The sequence below is a fragment of the Penicillium angulare genome (assembly GCF_028827245.1).
Source record: "Penicillium angulare strain IBT 27051 chromosome Unknown utg000012l_segment0_segment0, whole genome shotgun sequence".
NCBI lineage: Eukaryota > Fungi > Ascomycota > Eurotiomycetes > Eurotiales > Aspergillaceae > Penicillium > Penicillium angulare.
In genome coordinates, this window is record NW_026623171.1 from 672,967 (window position 1) to 688,721 (window position 15,755).

The window sequence follows — 15,755 nt, forward strand, 5'->3', positions numbered from 1 at the left end:
GAACTCCAACCGTACTCCAGGCCCTCCAAAGACCACAGCCGGGCGATATTTACCGTATTGACGTGACATAGATTTATTACACTGGTGCAGTGTGATGCATGACTAATCACCCCAGTTCCAGTCGGCGTCTCTAAGTCCGTGCCGTTTCGCCCGACCAAAAAAAAAGCCTCGTCTTGCAAATATCTATATATCTTTGGATCTTTATATTAAGTCCCATGTCTGAACTGCTTCAAAGCTCAAAATGACCGAGCCGCAGGTTCCACAAGGCTCTCAGCTTTATGAGAGCGCAATAACCGACCCCACGTCTGCAAAACCGTCCCCTTCTTTATTGGCCTGTCTGCTTTGTCGCCATAAGCATCTCAAATGTGATGGCAAAACTCCCGTTTGTGGTCGGTGTTCCCTAACGGGCGCCGATTGCCAATATGCAAAATCTCGTCGAGGTTATCAAGGCCATTCTAAAAAACGACGTGCGCAAGAGCCTTCCCCAGATAACCTGCTCGTGGAGACCCCGGATATGGCCAATACTGTGGGTTGGAGTGCTCCAAACAGCTTTCAGTATATATCTGCCGTGCCTGTATCTTCCTCGGGATCTACGAGCCCTAGTGTAAACGACACGTCTATCATAATGGCTCCGCCTGTCACTAGGCCCGCGACCGGGCCACTGACCCCAGATTCGTCCTCGTCGATCGCAGGTGACGGCTATCTGCTCGATATCTACTATACCTACTTTAATCCGGCACATCCCATCCTCCCCCCATTACGATTCTTATTTCGTTCTCCCTTCCCGCTTTATCTGGAGCAGGTGATGAAATTCATCGCTTCTCACTTCACCCCGGCAGCTTCAAGTGAGACTTATCGTCCCACCGTGGTCTCCGTGGTTTGGGAGCAAGCACCCTCAGTAGAAAAGGTCCAAGCGCTTCTCCTGCTTGCCATTGTTCTGCACTCTCGGAATGAAAGAGGCGAAGCGGGCGAATGTCTCGCTGCCGCCGTCAATGTGGCATTCGAGCTTGGGATGAACCTAGCAACATACCCCGAGGTCGCGAGTAATGGGGACCCAATTCGTGCAGAATGCCTTCGCCGAACTTGGTGGGAACTGTTCATAATTGAGGGTATGCTTACAGCTCTAGGGGTGCAGCAAGTCTATCGCACCAACCTGGTTCCTCTTGAAGTACCGCTGCCTTGCGAAGAACGCATTTACCAGGATGGCCTCACCCCGCCACCGCCGCCTACCATTGCTCAGTTTGACGAGCGTGTTTTTGCTGATGAAGAGCGGGACTTTTCATCCTATTCATATCGTATCGAAGCAGTGCGAATCCTTGGCCGGGTGGTTGCCACGCAGGATATAGTGGAGGGGCAGCAAGATCATGTCGAAGCTATTGATGCGCGTATTGCCAGCTGGTTTCATCATCTACCGGAATCTAAGTCGGAACTCATGCGACCAGATGGTTCCGTCGACGAAATAATGTTCCAGGCAACAATGATAATTAACGGTGCCTCCATCTATCTTAACTTTCCACGGTCCGATCTCTTGTCCTCCCCTGCCGTTGCTGCAGAGGTGATATGCGGCCAAGCGGGCCCGATTAGCATTCCTGCGTTCTCCCATCATGTTCATGCTATGAAGGCCGTCAAAGCGGCCAGTAAGCTTTCAACCCTGGCAGCCCTCCGTTTGCCAGTTGAACGCCATACTCCATTTTTCATATGCGCTCTTACACTCAGCTCCATTGTTCAGCTGGCCGCGTGCTCCGTCAAAGCTGGTCAGATGCCCGATCCCAGTCGCGATCGTATTGGCCTCACCATCGGTGTGTTCAAAACCTTGGCGCGGACCTGGGCTATTTCACAGTCAATCATGCGCCAAATAAAAGCCGTGGCCCGTGATGTTTTGGAGCTAGGTGTACGACCAACAATGGATCAAATTGACATAACCTCGATCCTCGACAATGGGCTGTTTTGGCCGCGGGACGGCCCCAGTTGAGATAAAACAAATGAAGCGAAGTGAACTTCATTTCGGCGTGGAGTGTCAAAGTGATGAATCATCAATTCCTATTGTTTTACAAAAAGGCACAGCTAAACCCCCAAGGGAATCAGCAAGGCCATCGAACCCTTTTCAAGAGTGGACGACTTGATTAGGTTGGCCTCTTCTTATATTAACCTGCCACTTTGTTCCGCATTGCTCATGGCGTGTCTCTCCATATATAGATCTTATGGCTCAGATACCAGCTGGCGATGCGACTGTTTAAAGTGGCATAATAACCTGAAGCCTGACCATCAAGCCCGAAATAATTGATGGAAGCTCTCTCATTATTCCTTATTTCCAGTCTAGGATTTGGTTCCGATGAGCACTGGTACCTAGTCTAGGCCCAATACAATACAGTAATACTATCATGTATGACCTCGAATATCAGCCTAGATGTCTACAAGTAATTGGAATCTGCCTCTTCAGCATGTCAATCAATGGTAATGATTATCTATGAGCTGCTATATAGACATTATTCGTAATATTCGTACTATTCCTTTAATTATTGTTATCGTTTGCAGCGATTTAGCCCACCTGGGCATCGACGTCTGGAACAATGGCAGCCTGAGGCCATCATCCGGCGAGACTGCCGAAGTATTTATTAGTATAGATAGGACCCTGTAACCCCACTCCTACAGTACTTCCCTCGACATCAATTGATCGATGAAGATCTCATTTATTTCCTAAAATTATCTATGTATGCCAAGACGATTCATCATCTGATTTAAATGGCCGCGTACTGTTCGCATACCACCTGCGCACCTGGATACTTGAAACATCGGAGATGTTCCGCATACATGCCCGATAAGAATCTAGTGGATCACAATTCGCGTCGAATGCCGATCGCAAAAGCCCCATTGATAAATGGACGAACATACAAAAAGGTTTGCTACAGTCCTTTCAATGAAGCATTCAATTGATCCCTTCATTCTCGTCTCGCCATGAGCTCGATGCCAGATGGCTGTAATCTGCCCAAAAGCATCATTCACGAACCCTCTGTCAACCCAATTCCATACCCAAATGGACTTTTCACACCAACCAACGACGCTGGGATCAAATGCCCCTCACAAAAGGATGAAGCTGAGCCACAGCCCGCCGGAAAATTCAAGCTCGTCACCTGGGAAGATCAAAATGATACAGAAAATCCCCAAAATTGGCCAAGAAATACAAAGCTGCTCCGCTCTTCCGCCCCTCTAGCAATCATCTTCTCCATAGCATTCGCTTCCTCCATTTTCGGCGCCGCATCCAACGTCACGGCCAACGAATATGCCGTCTCGCAAGAATTAATGAGCCTAGGCGTAGCCCTCTTCATCGCCGGCTTCGCTCTCGGCCCGCTACTCTGGGCACCACTAGCCGAAGTAATTGGCAGTGCACCGGTGCTCGCATTGGCTCTTACTGGCTGCGCGATTTTCCAGATTCCCCTCGCTCTTGCCACTAACGTAACCACCATTCTGGTATCTCGCTTCCTAGCCGGGCTGATGGGTGCAGGGGGGCTAGCCGTTGGCTCGGGCGTGTTGGCGGATATCTTTGGGCCGATAGCCCGTGGCGTGGCAGTTGGCACATCGGCGAGTATAATGAACCTAGGCTCTATTCTAGGGCCGATCGCAGGAGCCTACCTCGTTGATAGAAGTGGATGGCGATGGACGGCGTGGTTGACACTCATCTTATGCGGAGGGGCAGGGATTATTTCGATTTTCTTCTTGCGAGAGTCTTCACATAACCGAATCTTGAGATGGCGGGCTGCCAGATTGCGTACGGAAACGGGAGACGAGAGGCACCGAGCTAGTGCTGAAATGGTGTCACTTGAGCCCAGAGTTCTGCTACGAAGATACTGTAGTAAGCCCGTTCGGATGTTTGTGCAGGAGCCGATCTTGATTGTGATGACGGTGTATTTGACGCTTGTGTATGGGTCATTGTATCTGTCGTATCAGCTTTTCCCCCGTGCCTTTGAGCAGCGAGGGTGGGCTACGCCTGTTGCGTATCTGCCGTTTATCTCAGTAGGATTGGGGCTGATGAGTGCTTTGGGGATTTTCTCTTTGTTCACGATGACTTGGTATAAGAAGCGATGGGTTGCAGCGCAAAAAGAATTCCAGCAGCAGCTCACGGTACCAGAAGATACGGGTGGTAGCTTGGTGTCTTCTCGCATTGCACCTGAAGATCGGTTACCACCTATGATCCTTGGAGCAGTGCTTCTTCCACCGTCTCTTCTCTGGTTTGGCTGGTCAGGTAATACCCATTGGGCTTCACAGGTAATTTCCTGCTTCTTTATTGGCATGTCGCTGCAGATCATCTTCATTTCAGGCATTGTATACATTGTGGATGTATATTTCTTGAACACAGTATCGGCGATCTCAATCCATGTGGTGGTTCGTAGCTTGGTCTCTGCTACCTTCCCGCTGTTTGAGGGACCCATGTATGACTCGTTGCATATCAATTACTCTGCAACCCTACTAGCTGCATTATCTGCAGTGATTATGGTTTCGCCGATTCTACTTAGAATCTATGGGTCTCGTATTCGAGCCTGGAGTCGGTTCTCGAGTTAGATCATATAGAGATTAAACATGTGCATGGCTTGACGAGATAGCCTTGGAATTGGAATTGACACAGATGTGATCATGTAGAAAATTCATTTCCAAAGTGGGGAGAAATTAATTTCACTGTTCTATATGGTTGCTGAGTATAAAGGCCAGGGGTATCTTGAAATGCCTCTTGCAAGATGGATCAAAGCAGAATGGCCATGCGGAGGAAAAAGAGAAAGAAGGGAAGAGAAAGCATTTCCCAGGAAAATCGGACGTGGAAGTGACAAGAATGAGCTATGTGGTATACGGAAAGGAAATGTAAGGCCGAAATGAAATGAAAATAAGATAACGAAACTCCTTGCCCAATGCCAGTGTCGTTTCGGCATCGCCCCAAGCTCGTAATCAAGATAGGGCAGAGAAAAAACGATGAAGAAAAAAAACGGGAAAGGAGTGAAAGTGATGACGAAGGACGGCGACGGAGCCAGCATTTGTTTCAGAACCCTCAGGCGTTGTTGAACTCCCGCATCTCCCGTAGAGCAACCGCACGGCGGGTAACGACGTCTTCCCGACGAACCATGTTGCGCAATGCCTCGCTGGCCTGAATCAAGCCATCGATGCTGATCGCGTGATTGGTCATTTGGTGATTGATGTAGGTGTAAAGGGCGGCAGGTGTCGAGCAAGTGGTGAGCAATTGAGGTTCATTGAGTTTCAAGAGGGCTAAAGCCACCTGAAACAGGAATGTACTGCCTCCTCCACTACCAGACTCAAGGTCCTCGGGTAATGGAGTAGCCTTGTCGCTCCCTTCTTTGACATGCAATGATGCAGAGCCATTAGGAACGGCAGTGCTCGTCACATTCAAGCACAGAACCACGTCCCAGACACGATACAGGGCTTCCGCAGAAAGGCAGTCGGTAAAAACAGACAGAAACCATTGGAAAGTGAGAGCCTCCAATTCAATGCCCAAATCATCCAGGTGAGCTGACAGGTTTGGGAGAAGTGCGGAGATATACTGCCGCAACACGACCTGGTCGGCGCGAGATGCCAGGAGACCATGATCATAGTAGTGCTGGGGCAAAATGATTTCAATCATTGACACCAAGATCCAAAAGGCATCTTCGGCTGTAGGCATGATGAGCAAAAGGGATGCGGCAATGAGATTCATGCCCTGGCAATAACCAACTTCAACATTGCGACGCGAGTACGCCAAAAGAACTTCCTTCAGTTTTGCGACACCGGGACCTTTACGGAAGAAAACATTATCTGTCAAGGTCCGTCGAATATCCATATCAATCTGTGCCACAACTGATGCTTCAGGCTCAGTCCCTCCAATACCATGAACTAGGTCATCATAATAACCTGGAACGCGCATGGCCGAGGCCCCGCTACACTCAGACCAGACCTTGGCACGTAGGGCCACGGGAATGCCACCAAGGACAAGGGTCCGGAACTCACGCCACTTAGCGCGACCAACTTTTCCCTTGTTTCCCAGGCCGGCAATCCCAACAACTTCTCCATCTGTGAGAGACGCCTCCGGCGTGTCAACTGCAGTGACTGTTCGGTCAGATGTGGCTGCCGCAGCTTCTCCTTCCTTCCGGCGTTCTGCCCTGACTTTGCGGAGAAATTCATTCCATCGAACAGTGCGATCTCGTTGCAGTGTATCATGGAGGTCCGTAAGCTGCTCCAGTAACAACTTGACAGGCTCGGCCTCAGCAGCGCCAGGCTTATTTAAAGAGGTCGTAGCAGATGCGCCTGAAACTATTCCAGCAAATTCGGGGCGATCAGCAGTGACCGCTGATGTGGTTGCGGATGGCGGGGCGCTTGGATTGACTGACAGCCCCTTGTCTGTTGAAACTGACGAGCTATGTGGGCGGGTCTCCGTTGAAGTGGTTAAGGAAACGAGTGGGGCAGTTGAAGGAGTATGAGAGAGCAATTCTGTAGGGCGAGATGGTATCCGCAGGTAGTCCTGCCATCGACGCAATCCGACTACTCCGCTTTCAGGGTCATCAGGCGAACCAGGTGGAGAGGCCAGGGAGTGAATTGACTCGGGCCGTTGGCTGATTGCGTCGTCGTCAACATCTGATGAATCACTGCGAAGGTTACCAAGTGTCTCAGCAATGCTTAAACGCGGTTGAGTGGGTTTGTCGGTGGTCGCTTCTCTCTGCCGTCTCTTTCGCCGCTGATCATAGATAAATCCGAATCTGTCTGTGAGAAATTCGCCGGCAAGGGTGTTATTGTAGATGGGTGCCAGTGTTGGAGGTCTAGATTCCACGGGTAAAATAGCGTCCATTTCAACCGGACCAAGATTAGTCGAGGTTCGCTCAGCGCCGTCGGATGTTGCACCTTGTGACACACTCCCCGTCGCGCTTCTTCGGGTAGTTGGAGGGTTCGTTTTAGAGACGGCAGTCGCTCCAGCGGCAGATCTGGGATGCGGAATACTAGTATTGCTGTTGATCCTCTTCAGTGCGGCAACTGCACTCATTCCATTTTTGTGGTTCCCAGATTGGGTGTTCGGCTCTGATGAAGGCTTGGTACGATTACTTTCAGAGTCACTGGTGTCCTTCCCTTGTGAATTGCCAGCAAACAATTTGACAGTCCATGAACCGAGCGACCGCGAAGACTTGCGGGAATGAATGCTAGAGGTATCACCGTTGATGGGCGTAGTAGCAACACGCTTTGCCGACATGTCGCCGGTCGGAGGCTGAAAAAGCTGGTCATCAAGAGCCTTGCGGCGGACAGAGGGATTGCTTGGTATTTTAACGCGTTCAGGGTCCTCATCTGCAGTCTCTTGCATATCGCTCATCATGCTACTTGCGCTGCTTGTCTTTCTGCTCGGATTGGTCGAACCAAACAGATACTCCTGCCAGCCACGAATGGAACCTTGCCGTTTTCGACGGATATCAGATTCAGAGCTTAGGCCTTGATCCCCGGGGCGTTGTGCGCGAATAGTAGCCTGGTGTTCGGAAGCCAGTCCTGATTCACCATCAAGCTGAACACCCACTGTATCCATCATAGCCTGCGACATGAGGCCATTTAGCCCAGATGACTGCTGCGAGGTTTGGTCGACCGAGTGGGTGCTATCCTCGTCCGAGTTACGACTATCGGACGAGTTCTCCATTTGATACAGACGACGCTCAATATCCTGATTGGACACCGAAACTTCTCGGAGCATGCGTTTAAGCTCTCGCTCCCGAGTATCAGCACGCTGTCTCAGAGCTGAAATCTCAGCATCTCGCTGGGCCAGGTCGCGAGCAAATTGCCGGACTATTTTCACTGCCCCCGTATTTGCGATTAATCGCTCAATAGGCGCATCATCTGCCAAATGAAGCGCGCCTGGAATATCGTGTTTTGGAACGGAATCATCGAAAAGAGCCGCACGACCTGACGTGTGAGACATGCCGGTAGTCAGCCTTGCTAAAGTGGCCCGTCGACCACGTTCAGTCTCATTTATTGAATCTCCATTGTTACTCGTCATCAACGTGTTTGTCAGGCCTCGAGTCAAAGTGGGGGTGCGGTCGGGTGGGGAAAGCGAAGGGAAGGATGTGAGATCGGTGGTTTTGTTCGAGGAAGTCGAGTTTCGCTTCTGCGCTTGAGAGCGTAATGTTCTCGTCCTTTGGCTCCTGGTCGACCCAGAAGACGCCAGAGAAGAGGAACGTCGCGGCAAATGTGAGTTGGGCTCTGCCATGACTCAACGGCTGGTAGTTCACGGTGTCATAGACGGCGTAATGAGTCTTCATAAATGCTTGTGGGGAATTCCAAATTGGAGAACAACATCGAAAACTGAGTAATATTGGTTTGGTTTGCGGATATCGTCGCTTCTAGCTGGAGCTAGGTTCTCCTCTCCCTGTCTTGGAATTTTTATTTTATTTTATTTTTTTTCTTTGGGAAGGGGTGATCTTTGCTGCACTTTTTGCACACCCTTGGCGATCCTGGGTGATCCGCGTGAATCTATAGAATGCGAGGCGATCGACCGGGAACTTCCATAAGCGAATGACTCGAACGGTTAAAAGACGATTGCCAGAGAACAAGTGCCGGTAGCAGCAAGCCCAAGACGCCAAACATAAACCCTGTTTATGTTCAAAACATGGGAGAAGGCACATGACGTGATGTTATCGGTCACGTGTTTTGAGCTCGATATGGTCACGTGAGCTATACAGATACGGGCCTCGGCATCTCTGTATAACCGAGTGGGGAAAGCTCCAACCCCAGCTTATTCTTATTTATTGCCTCCTCAGACATTGTCACCTTGCTTTACTCTATTTTGATTCTCCAATAACATCATTTTCCACTGTCCAATTCAATCCCATCTCCCTGAATTATCCGATCCGAATTAGCATAAATCAGTGGACTATGTCTGGGGTTGCGCGACAACGTCTACAGGCTCTAAGCCAACAGCTTAACGAAGGCATTGCTGATGAAGGCACCTTCGAAGGAATTCCCCGAGTTCGCCATGTTGCTTCTGACTCTAAAGGCCTGTGAGTGTCTCAATATTAGCTTAGATCATACACATAACAATTGACAAATTCCCATTTCAAATATCCAAGGCTAACATTACCGCCATAGTCGGACCAAAGACAAGGTGGTAATCATCACCGGTAAAAGTTCCACGCTACTCTCATTAAAAACAAGTCATCGGCTCATATCAATTCTATACAGGGGCAAACTCACCAAACGGAATTGGCCGCGCTAGCGCGCATCAATTCGCCAATAATGGGGCAAAAGCAGTCTACATCTGCGACTATAGCGACAGTCATCTTCCAACCCACAAGCGAGAGATAGAGTCTCTCTACCCTGGCGTGGATGTGCACACCCGGCAATTTGATGCTGGGGACGAAAAAGCTGTAGTATCAGTCATTGACGATGCCCTAGCCAAATACGGTCGATTGGACATCTTCTTCGCCAACGCCGGAATAGTTGGACAGCCCAAAGTATTCACAGATATCGACGGTGATGATTTTATGAAGACCATGAAAACCAATGCTTTTGGGTAAGTGATTCTAACGTTCAAAATTCAAAATACAGATATTCAATCGAAAAGTTCAACGCTAATTCGCTTTATAGTGTCTTCCTAGCAACTAAGCATGCCGCACCGGCAATGAAAGTAACTTCGGCATCTAAGCCATACTCATCCGGCTCCATTATATGCACTGCTTCTGTAGCTGGGCTTAGGTCTAACGCTGGCTCAACCGATTACTCTGCTTCTAAGGCGGCAGTGATCTCTATCGCGCAAACATGCTCGTACCAACTCGTGGGCACCGGGATTCGGATTAATGCCCTCTGTCCTGGTATAATCGAGACGGGTATGACGCAGGCTGTATTCGACGCAGCGCGAAAACGAGGGACGGAGCGCAAGATTGGACAGTTGAATCCACTTCAGCGGGGTGGTGTTGCTGATGAGGTCGCACGCGTGGCGCTATTCCTGGGAAGTGATGAGAGTAGCTATGTTAATGGACAGGCGTGGGCTGTGTGTGGCGGTTTGACTGCTGGACATCCTTTTGTTCCTGGTAAACTAGCTTGAGAAAATATGAATGCATGATACTGAGTATCAGGTTGCAGATAGTACCTGGTGATTATAATGTGGTAGAACAACCATGAAAGTGTTGTACACCTATGGCTTTATACACTCACCCACCAACTAGCATAGCATGTACTACACCTTCTAACAAGTGTCCCCCACGCCGTGCAGGTCGTGTCACCTGAATATTGGATACCACGTAGGATTCTGGGTCGCTCTACGCTAATCGTCGGATCTGTCACATTCATTCGCATATCCCCTTGCAGGCATAGTGTAACATCGCGACATGAAAAGAGAAAATCAACTACTATCAGTTTTGTAGAAATGAGTATAACCAATTATAAGATCCATTTTTAAATACAACAGGGATGGAAAGATCCCGTATAGCAATCGAATAAGTCCAGTTCGACGACTGCAGACAAAAGGAAAAAAGGAATGCATGGTGGGATTGAGACAAAGATCAAGAAAAAAAAACATCGCACAATCTGCAAGGGGGTTTCTCTGTGCAGGTGAACAAGCTGCAGAGTGGAGCCTTCTCCCGCGCGTCGAGTCTATCACCAGTAGTTGAGCGCGAGATGGCGGGATGAAGCGTAAAAACAAAAAGAAAATTCGAAGTTGGTCCATCTCAGAAGGACACGACTCTATGTTGAGGTAGTAACAGAATCCCCAGGGGTAATGGAAAAGGGACACCAAGAGCAGAAATGGAAAACGATAACCGTCAAGGGTTTCAAATCGATAGACACGAAATGGCGGAGAGGTTGTCAATGTGCGGATGGATATAATGGATATAAAGAGTATCAAGATAATCGACACCAAGAAGCGAAGAAACCAAGTGAAAAAAAAGACTACGCCAGACAGCCAAAACTTGTGTGCGTGTACGGTCACAGCACGAGGCAGTAGAACGAAAAGGAGAGATATAAGAAAGAAAAAGTTGAAGACCACGCCATAGTGCAGTAGAAGGCACGCGAAAAGGTAGGGAATATAAGTAAAGAAGCAAGGTCGTCTCAGTGAAGCGTTGCATCATCCTAGGGTTGATGGAGAAGTCTACGAGATCACACGAGCAGTCTGGGGTCGCATGATGTCTTCACTGGCCTGCTTTGACAGAGTACCAGTCTCAGTCTGCTGGTCATCTAGACCCTCAGCCTCGTGGTTGTGCTCATCATCATCTTCCACAATCCGAGTTGGGATATCACCAGGGCCGTATTGCTGGCTGGACCGCTCAGGGAAAGTTGAGCTGCTGACCATAGACATCGAAGTGCTTGATCGGTTGTGTACCAGGTCAGGGGTAGGAGGGATGCTTGAGTGGCGGTTGTCCGGGTGCAATGAGTTGTTGTCGACATCGCTGATTTCACTGGTGGCACGGGTGGTGCGTCCTTCCTGGCTGTCGTATTCGGAACCGAGACGCTGCTCATCAGAAGGGCGAGCAAGCTTGTTAGAGGACTCGGCCTCCTCATCTTCGGCATCCTGGGCGAGGTGAAGGCCTTCGACGGCGGCGGCACACTGGTCACTGATGCTACGGATAATGTCGGCGATGGCGTCTGTTTTGTCGCGAAGGTATCGGTCTGCAACATCTGTGACACTCAGACGAGCAAGGGACTTGTGATTCTTGCCAAGGTTCAGCAGGTGCTGCTCGAGTTCGGGGCTCATATGATTTACCGATGGCTTTTGACCCATGATTTCCTTACTCGAAGCCTTCTTCTTGATAGCTCCATCTGTGCTCTTCTCATTCTCGCTCTCAGCAGACTCTTCGGGTGCGTCTTCGTAACCCTGCTCGACCATCTCAGTAATTTCAGAAGCGCTGCCAATGGAGCGAACGATGTGTTCCATGTGGTGGCTCTTGCCATTGATCAGGCTGCGCAAGTGCAAAACAACGCGTTGAGCGTCGTCGCGCTCGCGGCCAAGGGTGGAGTTAGTGTGCTGTAGGGCAGAAATCTCCTTCTGGTTGCGCTTGCGTTCACGCTCCAGCTCCTCGGCAATCTCTTGTTGGAGGACCAGAGCCTCAAGAGCATCATCGCGCTGCTTCTCAGTTCCAGACAAACGCAATGTAAGACGAGCAACATCATCCTTCTGTTGATCAATGAGACCAGTAAGACGACGGTTCTCACGCTTGTGGGTTTCAATCTTGACCTTGAGTTCAGAAGTTTCCTTGGTAAGTTGCTCCGCAAAGGCCTGGAACTTGAGGAACTGCTGCTTCCAGGTCTCAAGCTCCTCGACAAGGAAGTTGTTGCGTTTGGTAACCTTGCTAAGCTCGGTATCCATACGTCCCTTGAGGTTGATGAAGTCTTGCCAGGCTTCCATGGCATCACGAGAGTACTGGTTACGCTCACGAACAATCTCGTTAAGATGACGCATTGAAACCTTAGTCATGAGGGGCTTCTTGACAGAGCCACCGAAGATAGCCTTCATGCCAGTGTTGCGGCCGAGCTTCTCACAAACGTGATCCATCACACTCATCACAGAGTCCTGGTTCCACCAGTTAGGGTCCTGGACACTCTCGACCTCACCGCGCATGACAATAATCTGGCCGGCAGGGATCAATTTGCCACCTGCGTAGGCAGATCGAAGGTGAGCTGGGACACCAGAGGGTGAAACATCACCATTGAGAGACTGGGTCAATCGGTTAATAAACTTAGTGCGCTGGCCCTGATTCAAGACATTGGGTGGGCTGGAGGTCAAAACAAAGTTGCGATCCAGATCCACCACGAGGGCATCGGAGGGAGCATTGAAGAGAGTGCGGCACTCGGCCGTGATACCCAGAATGTAAGGGCCAGGCTCCTGGACGAGCTCCTTGACATGACGAGCGTGCACCACAGGAACGTAGAGACCGCTCCATTCGTAGACGCGGACACAGTAACGAATGGTCTCTGCAGCCACTGTCAACATAGCCGGGTAATGACTGACGAATATGATGCGTCGAGTTGGCGACACGGCTGCCTCAATCACACCGACAATGTTGGGGATTGAAAGACAGTTGAACAGGGGCCACATGGCGAAGTTCTGGAATCCGGTTGGGGATGATGGGAACTGGTAGCACAGAGCGTAGTCCTTCATGTCGATGCGAACCAAGTCGTTCAGGCGAGGAGCTGGGAAGCTCAAAATACGCGAAACCTCCTCGGCGTGAAACAGGTTGGTAGCTTTGTTCCAATGGATCCACATACCTCGGAGGTAGTCACCCAAAAGGTCGTACAATGGGTATCGGGAAAGAAAACTCAAGCAATAGGGGATCCAGTAAGTCTCATCGGGGTTGTCGTAAAAGTCAGGCTCGGTCTTCTTGCGAAGCTCACGGATGGTCTCGGCACGCTTCTCATCAGCACGGGACCAGACGCGCAGCGCGATACCGTAGAGAGTGTGGGAAGAGTCTTGCTGCAAGACGAATGCATGATGGGCACAGTGAGGCTGGCTTTTACCTGTGCAGATTTCGACATCATGGGGGAAACATGCCTATATAGAACACAAACATATCAGCACTTGTTGGTTCCTTCTAGTTGAATATTAGTTATTTCTTAGGATATAACGTACCCTCATGGCAGCATGTAAAGCTCGAGCAATCTCATTATCTTGCTCTAAACGGGGACTACTGCCCAGAATCTCGGGAAGCCAGAATTGACCGACAGCCCCTTTCATGTGGCCAATTTTGCCTTGTTCTGGAGCAGGCGCTTTAACCCATTGAGAGGGCTCTCTGCCCACACCACATACCATATAGGCATGAGTTAGAGTCTTTGGGGTTCTCTGGGCGGGTTTGATGTTAAGAGTCGAAGGAATAGGTTGAGTGATTCGAGAGTGTAGTGATGAAGTGCGACTGGGGACGACCAGCGAATTTTCCCCCTCGCCGCGAGTCGCGGGCCTGTCCCGAGTGGACGGGCGAACGAAGGACGAGTGATCTCTCAGAGATGGTCCCATGGCGAAATTTGTGGCGATATCGATATGGCTTTTGGCGTGTATATAAATAGTCCTCTTTTGAGGAGGAGAGTGTATTCCCGTTCTTCAATGGACAATGCACGCCTTTGCACGCAAGTGCCGAAGTGCAAAAGGAAATTGGGGGGCAAAGACAATGAGAGACTAATGACTTGGGAAGTCGATAGGATATCGAAAAGAATCGATAGATCACAAAGAATGTGGGGGATTGGGATTAAAGTCGGTGAGAGGCACCCCGAGCCATGTGTATAGGTGTACGAAGCACAGAGCCCTGAAGTACAGAATACAAAGCGAAGAATGTTCTACTCACACCGAAGAGAGTCGAAGGACCGAAGATGCCGAGAGGGAAGGGTTTAGGGGGTCAGCATAGAATAGGAGAAGAAGCTAAAGCCAAAGGGGGGAACGTTCGGAGCCAGTTTACGAACCAGTTGACCCATGCCCACCGGGAACCACTCGCAAGCACCAGAAGGGATCCACTTGGTCCGGGTTAATTAAAATCAATGCAAAAGCGGAGAATGGAAGAAATTTGACGGAAATCCTGTTCGGCAGGAGGCATTGACAGTATCTTTTGATCTTGAATGTACTGAATACAGATGTAGGAACTGTTATCACTATGCCTGCGCACTGTTTTTATAGAAGATGAAATTCCTTAGTTCCATTCTATAACTTCAACGTGAAGTTGAATATCCGCACGATTACTTAGTATTGATATTATTCAGTACTTCACCAACGATTTACAAGTACGGATTACTCCGTGCAGTCCCAATTATGTGATCCATGCCCGGTTTGAGGCTGGATACATCTTGCATCTGCACTTTTCAAACGGCCATTTCCCCCTTTCAAAGAATAGAATTCGGAGCAGGAAGCAGACTCAAGCAAGTTCGACAGGTCATGGTTTCGTCCAAAGAGGTACCTCATAATTTCCACTGATCATCAAGGGTTTGAACAAGTCACAACCGTTTTGTTTCATGCGACCACGATGCAACTTTAGTGTCTCGCCTGCGAGTCGCGAGGAGGAAAACAAAGTGTCTGGACCACTCTCACAATGATCTTTACGGAGAACTGCTCATAACCTAAGAAAATGGAGCACACAGAACCTCCCTCCTATTATACTGCGTATGAAAATGAAAATTCATAAATAAATTAAATTAAAAGTCAAGCAGAAGGAAAGGAAAGGAAACAACTCCACCCCCCGTTTAGTGCCAAACTCGCGATCGGGGCCTGAGATCTCATGATCGACAAATTCCATAATTTGGAAGCGAAACATTCAGACACAAAGCACTGCAATCCATGGTTCCTGGGGCGGCAAGCTTCCCAGCAGCGTGGCCTTGCAAGTGGTCGTGGTCCGCGTATCCGTCTTGCGGGCGTGCAGCTATCTGAGTGGTGCATTCCCCTAGCCCCTGGCCCCAGTGAGTGGAATTATGTTCGACCGGCTTCGATCGCGCGGTGGTGGCCCGTGTATAGAAGCCCCTGAAATATGCGGCCCAAAAAAAAATAAAGTAAAATTCAAAAAAAGGTGCACACTCCGCAACATTCCAGGTCTGGAGTACATGCACATGTACGACATCAGAAAAACACAAATCCCACGGCCTCTTTATCCCTTGATGACCTGCAGGGTCGTTTCGCGTGCAGTCTCATATCATACGGCTCTGAACCCTTTGGAAAAGAAACCAGTCCAGAGAGGCAAAAAGTCTAGACGGAAATCTTCCGCATAGGATGACTTGCTCGCTCTCCAATTCCCCTCTTTTTCCTCTTCGTCGCTTCCAATGAACTCTCTATCGGTCATTATCTTGTC

The 15,755-nt window shown here is 49.6% G+C and overlaps 5 protein-coding genes across 5 annotated transcripts; 3 read left to right on the forward strand and 2 right to left on the reverse strand.

Annotated features, from left to right (window-relative positions):
* Window positions 1–241: 241 nt before the first annotated feature.
* Window positions 242–1,972, forward strand: N7478_012891 (Zn(II)2Cys6 transcription factor; the record flags this gene model as incomplete). The annotated part of the gene is made up of 1 exon (XM_056929101.1): window positions 242–1,972. The coding sequence occupies one exon, from the start codon at window positions 242–244 to the stop codon at window positions 1,970–1,972; it is 1,731 nt and encodes a 576-aa protein (XP_056772463.1).
* Window positions 1,973–2,955: 983 nt separating this feature from the next.
* N7478_012892 (uncharacterized protein) lies at window positions 2,956–4,557 on the forward strand (the record flags this gene model as incomplete). The annotated part of the gene is made up of 1 exon (XM_056929102.1): window positions 2,956–4,557. One exon carries the CDS (start codon window positions 2,956–2,958, stop codon window positions 4,555–4,557), a length of 1,602 nt encoding a protein of 533 aa, XP_056772464.1.
* Window positions 4,558–5,035: 478 nt separating this feature from the next.
* Window positions 5,036–8,215, reverse strand: N7478_012893 (TBC domain-containing protein; the record flags this gene model as incomplete). Its single annotated transcript, XM_056929103.1, has 1 exon — window positions 5,036–8,215. The coding sequence occupies one exon, from the start codon at window positions 8,213–8,215 to the stop codon at window positions 5,036–5,038; it is 3,180 nt and encodes a 1,059-aa protein (XP_056772465.1).
* Window positions 8,216–8,880: 665 nt separating this feature from the next.
* On the forward strand, window positions 8,881–10,048 carry N7478_012894 (SDR family NAD(P)-dependent oxidoreductase; the record flags this gene model as incomplete). The annotated part of the gene is made up of 4 exons (XM_056929104.1): window positions 8,881–9,005; window positions 9,094–9,125; window positions 9,187–9,517; window positions 9,592–10,048. The coding sequence occupies 4 exons, from the start codon at window positions 8,881–8,883 to the stop codon at window positions 10,046–10,048; spliced, it is 945 nt and encodes a 314-aa protein (XP_056772466.1).
* A 1,041-nt stretch (window positions 10,049–11,089) lies between these two features.
* N7478_012895 (DENN (AEX-3) domain protein) lies at window positions 11,090–13,945 on the reverse strand (the record flags this gene model as incomplete). The annotated part of the gene is made up of 2 exons (XM_056929105.1): window positions 11,090–13,486; window positions 13,565–13,945. 2 exons carry the CDS (start codon window positions 13,943–13,945, stop codon window positions 11,090–11,092), a joined length of 2,778 nt encoding a protein of 925 aa, XP_056772467.1.
* Window positions 13,946–15,755: the final 1,810 nt, after the last annotated feature.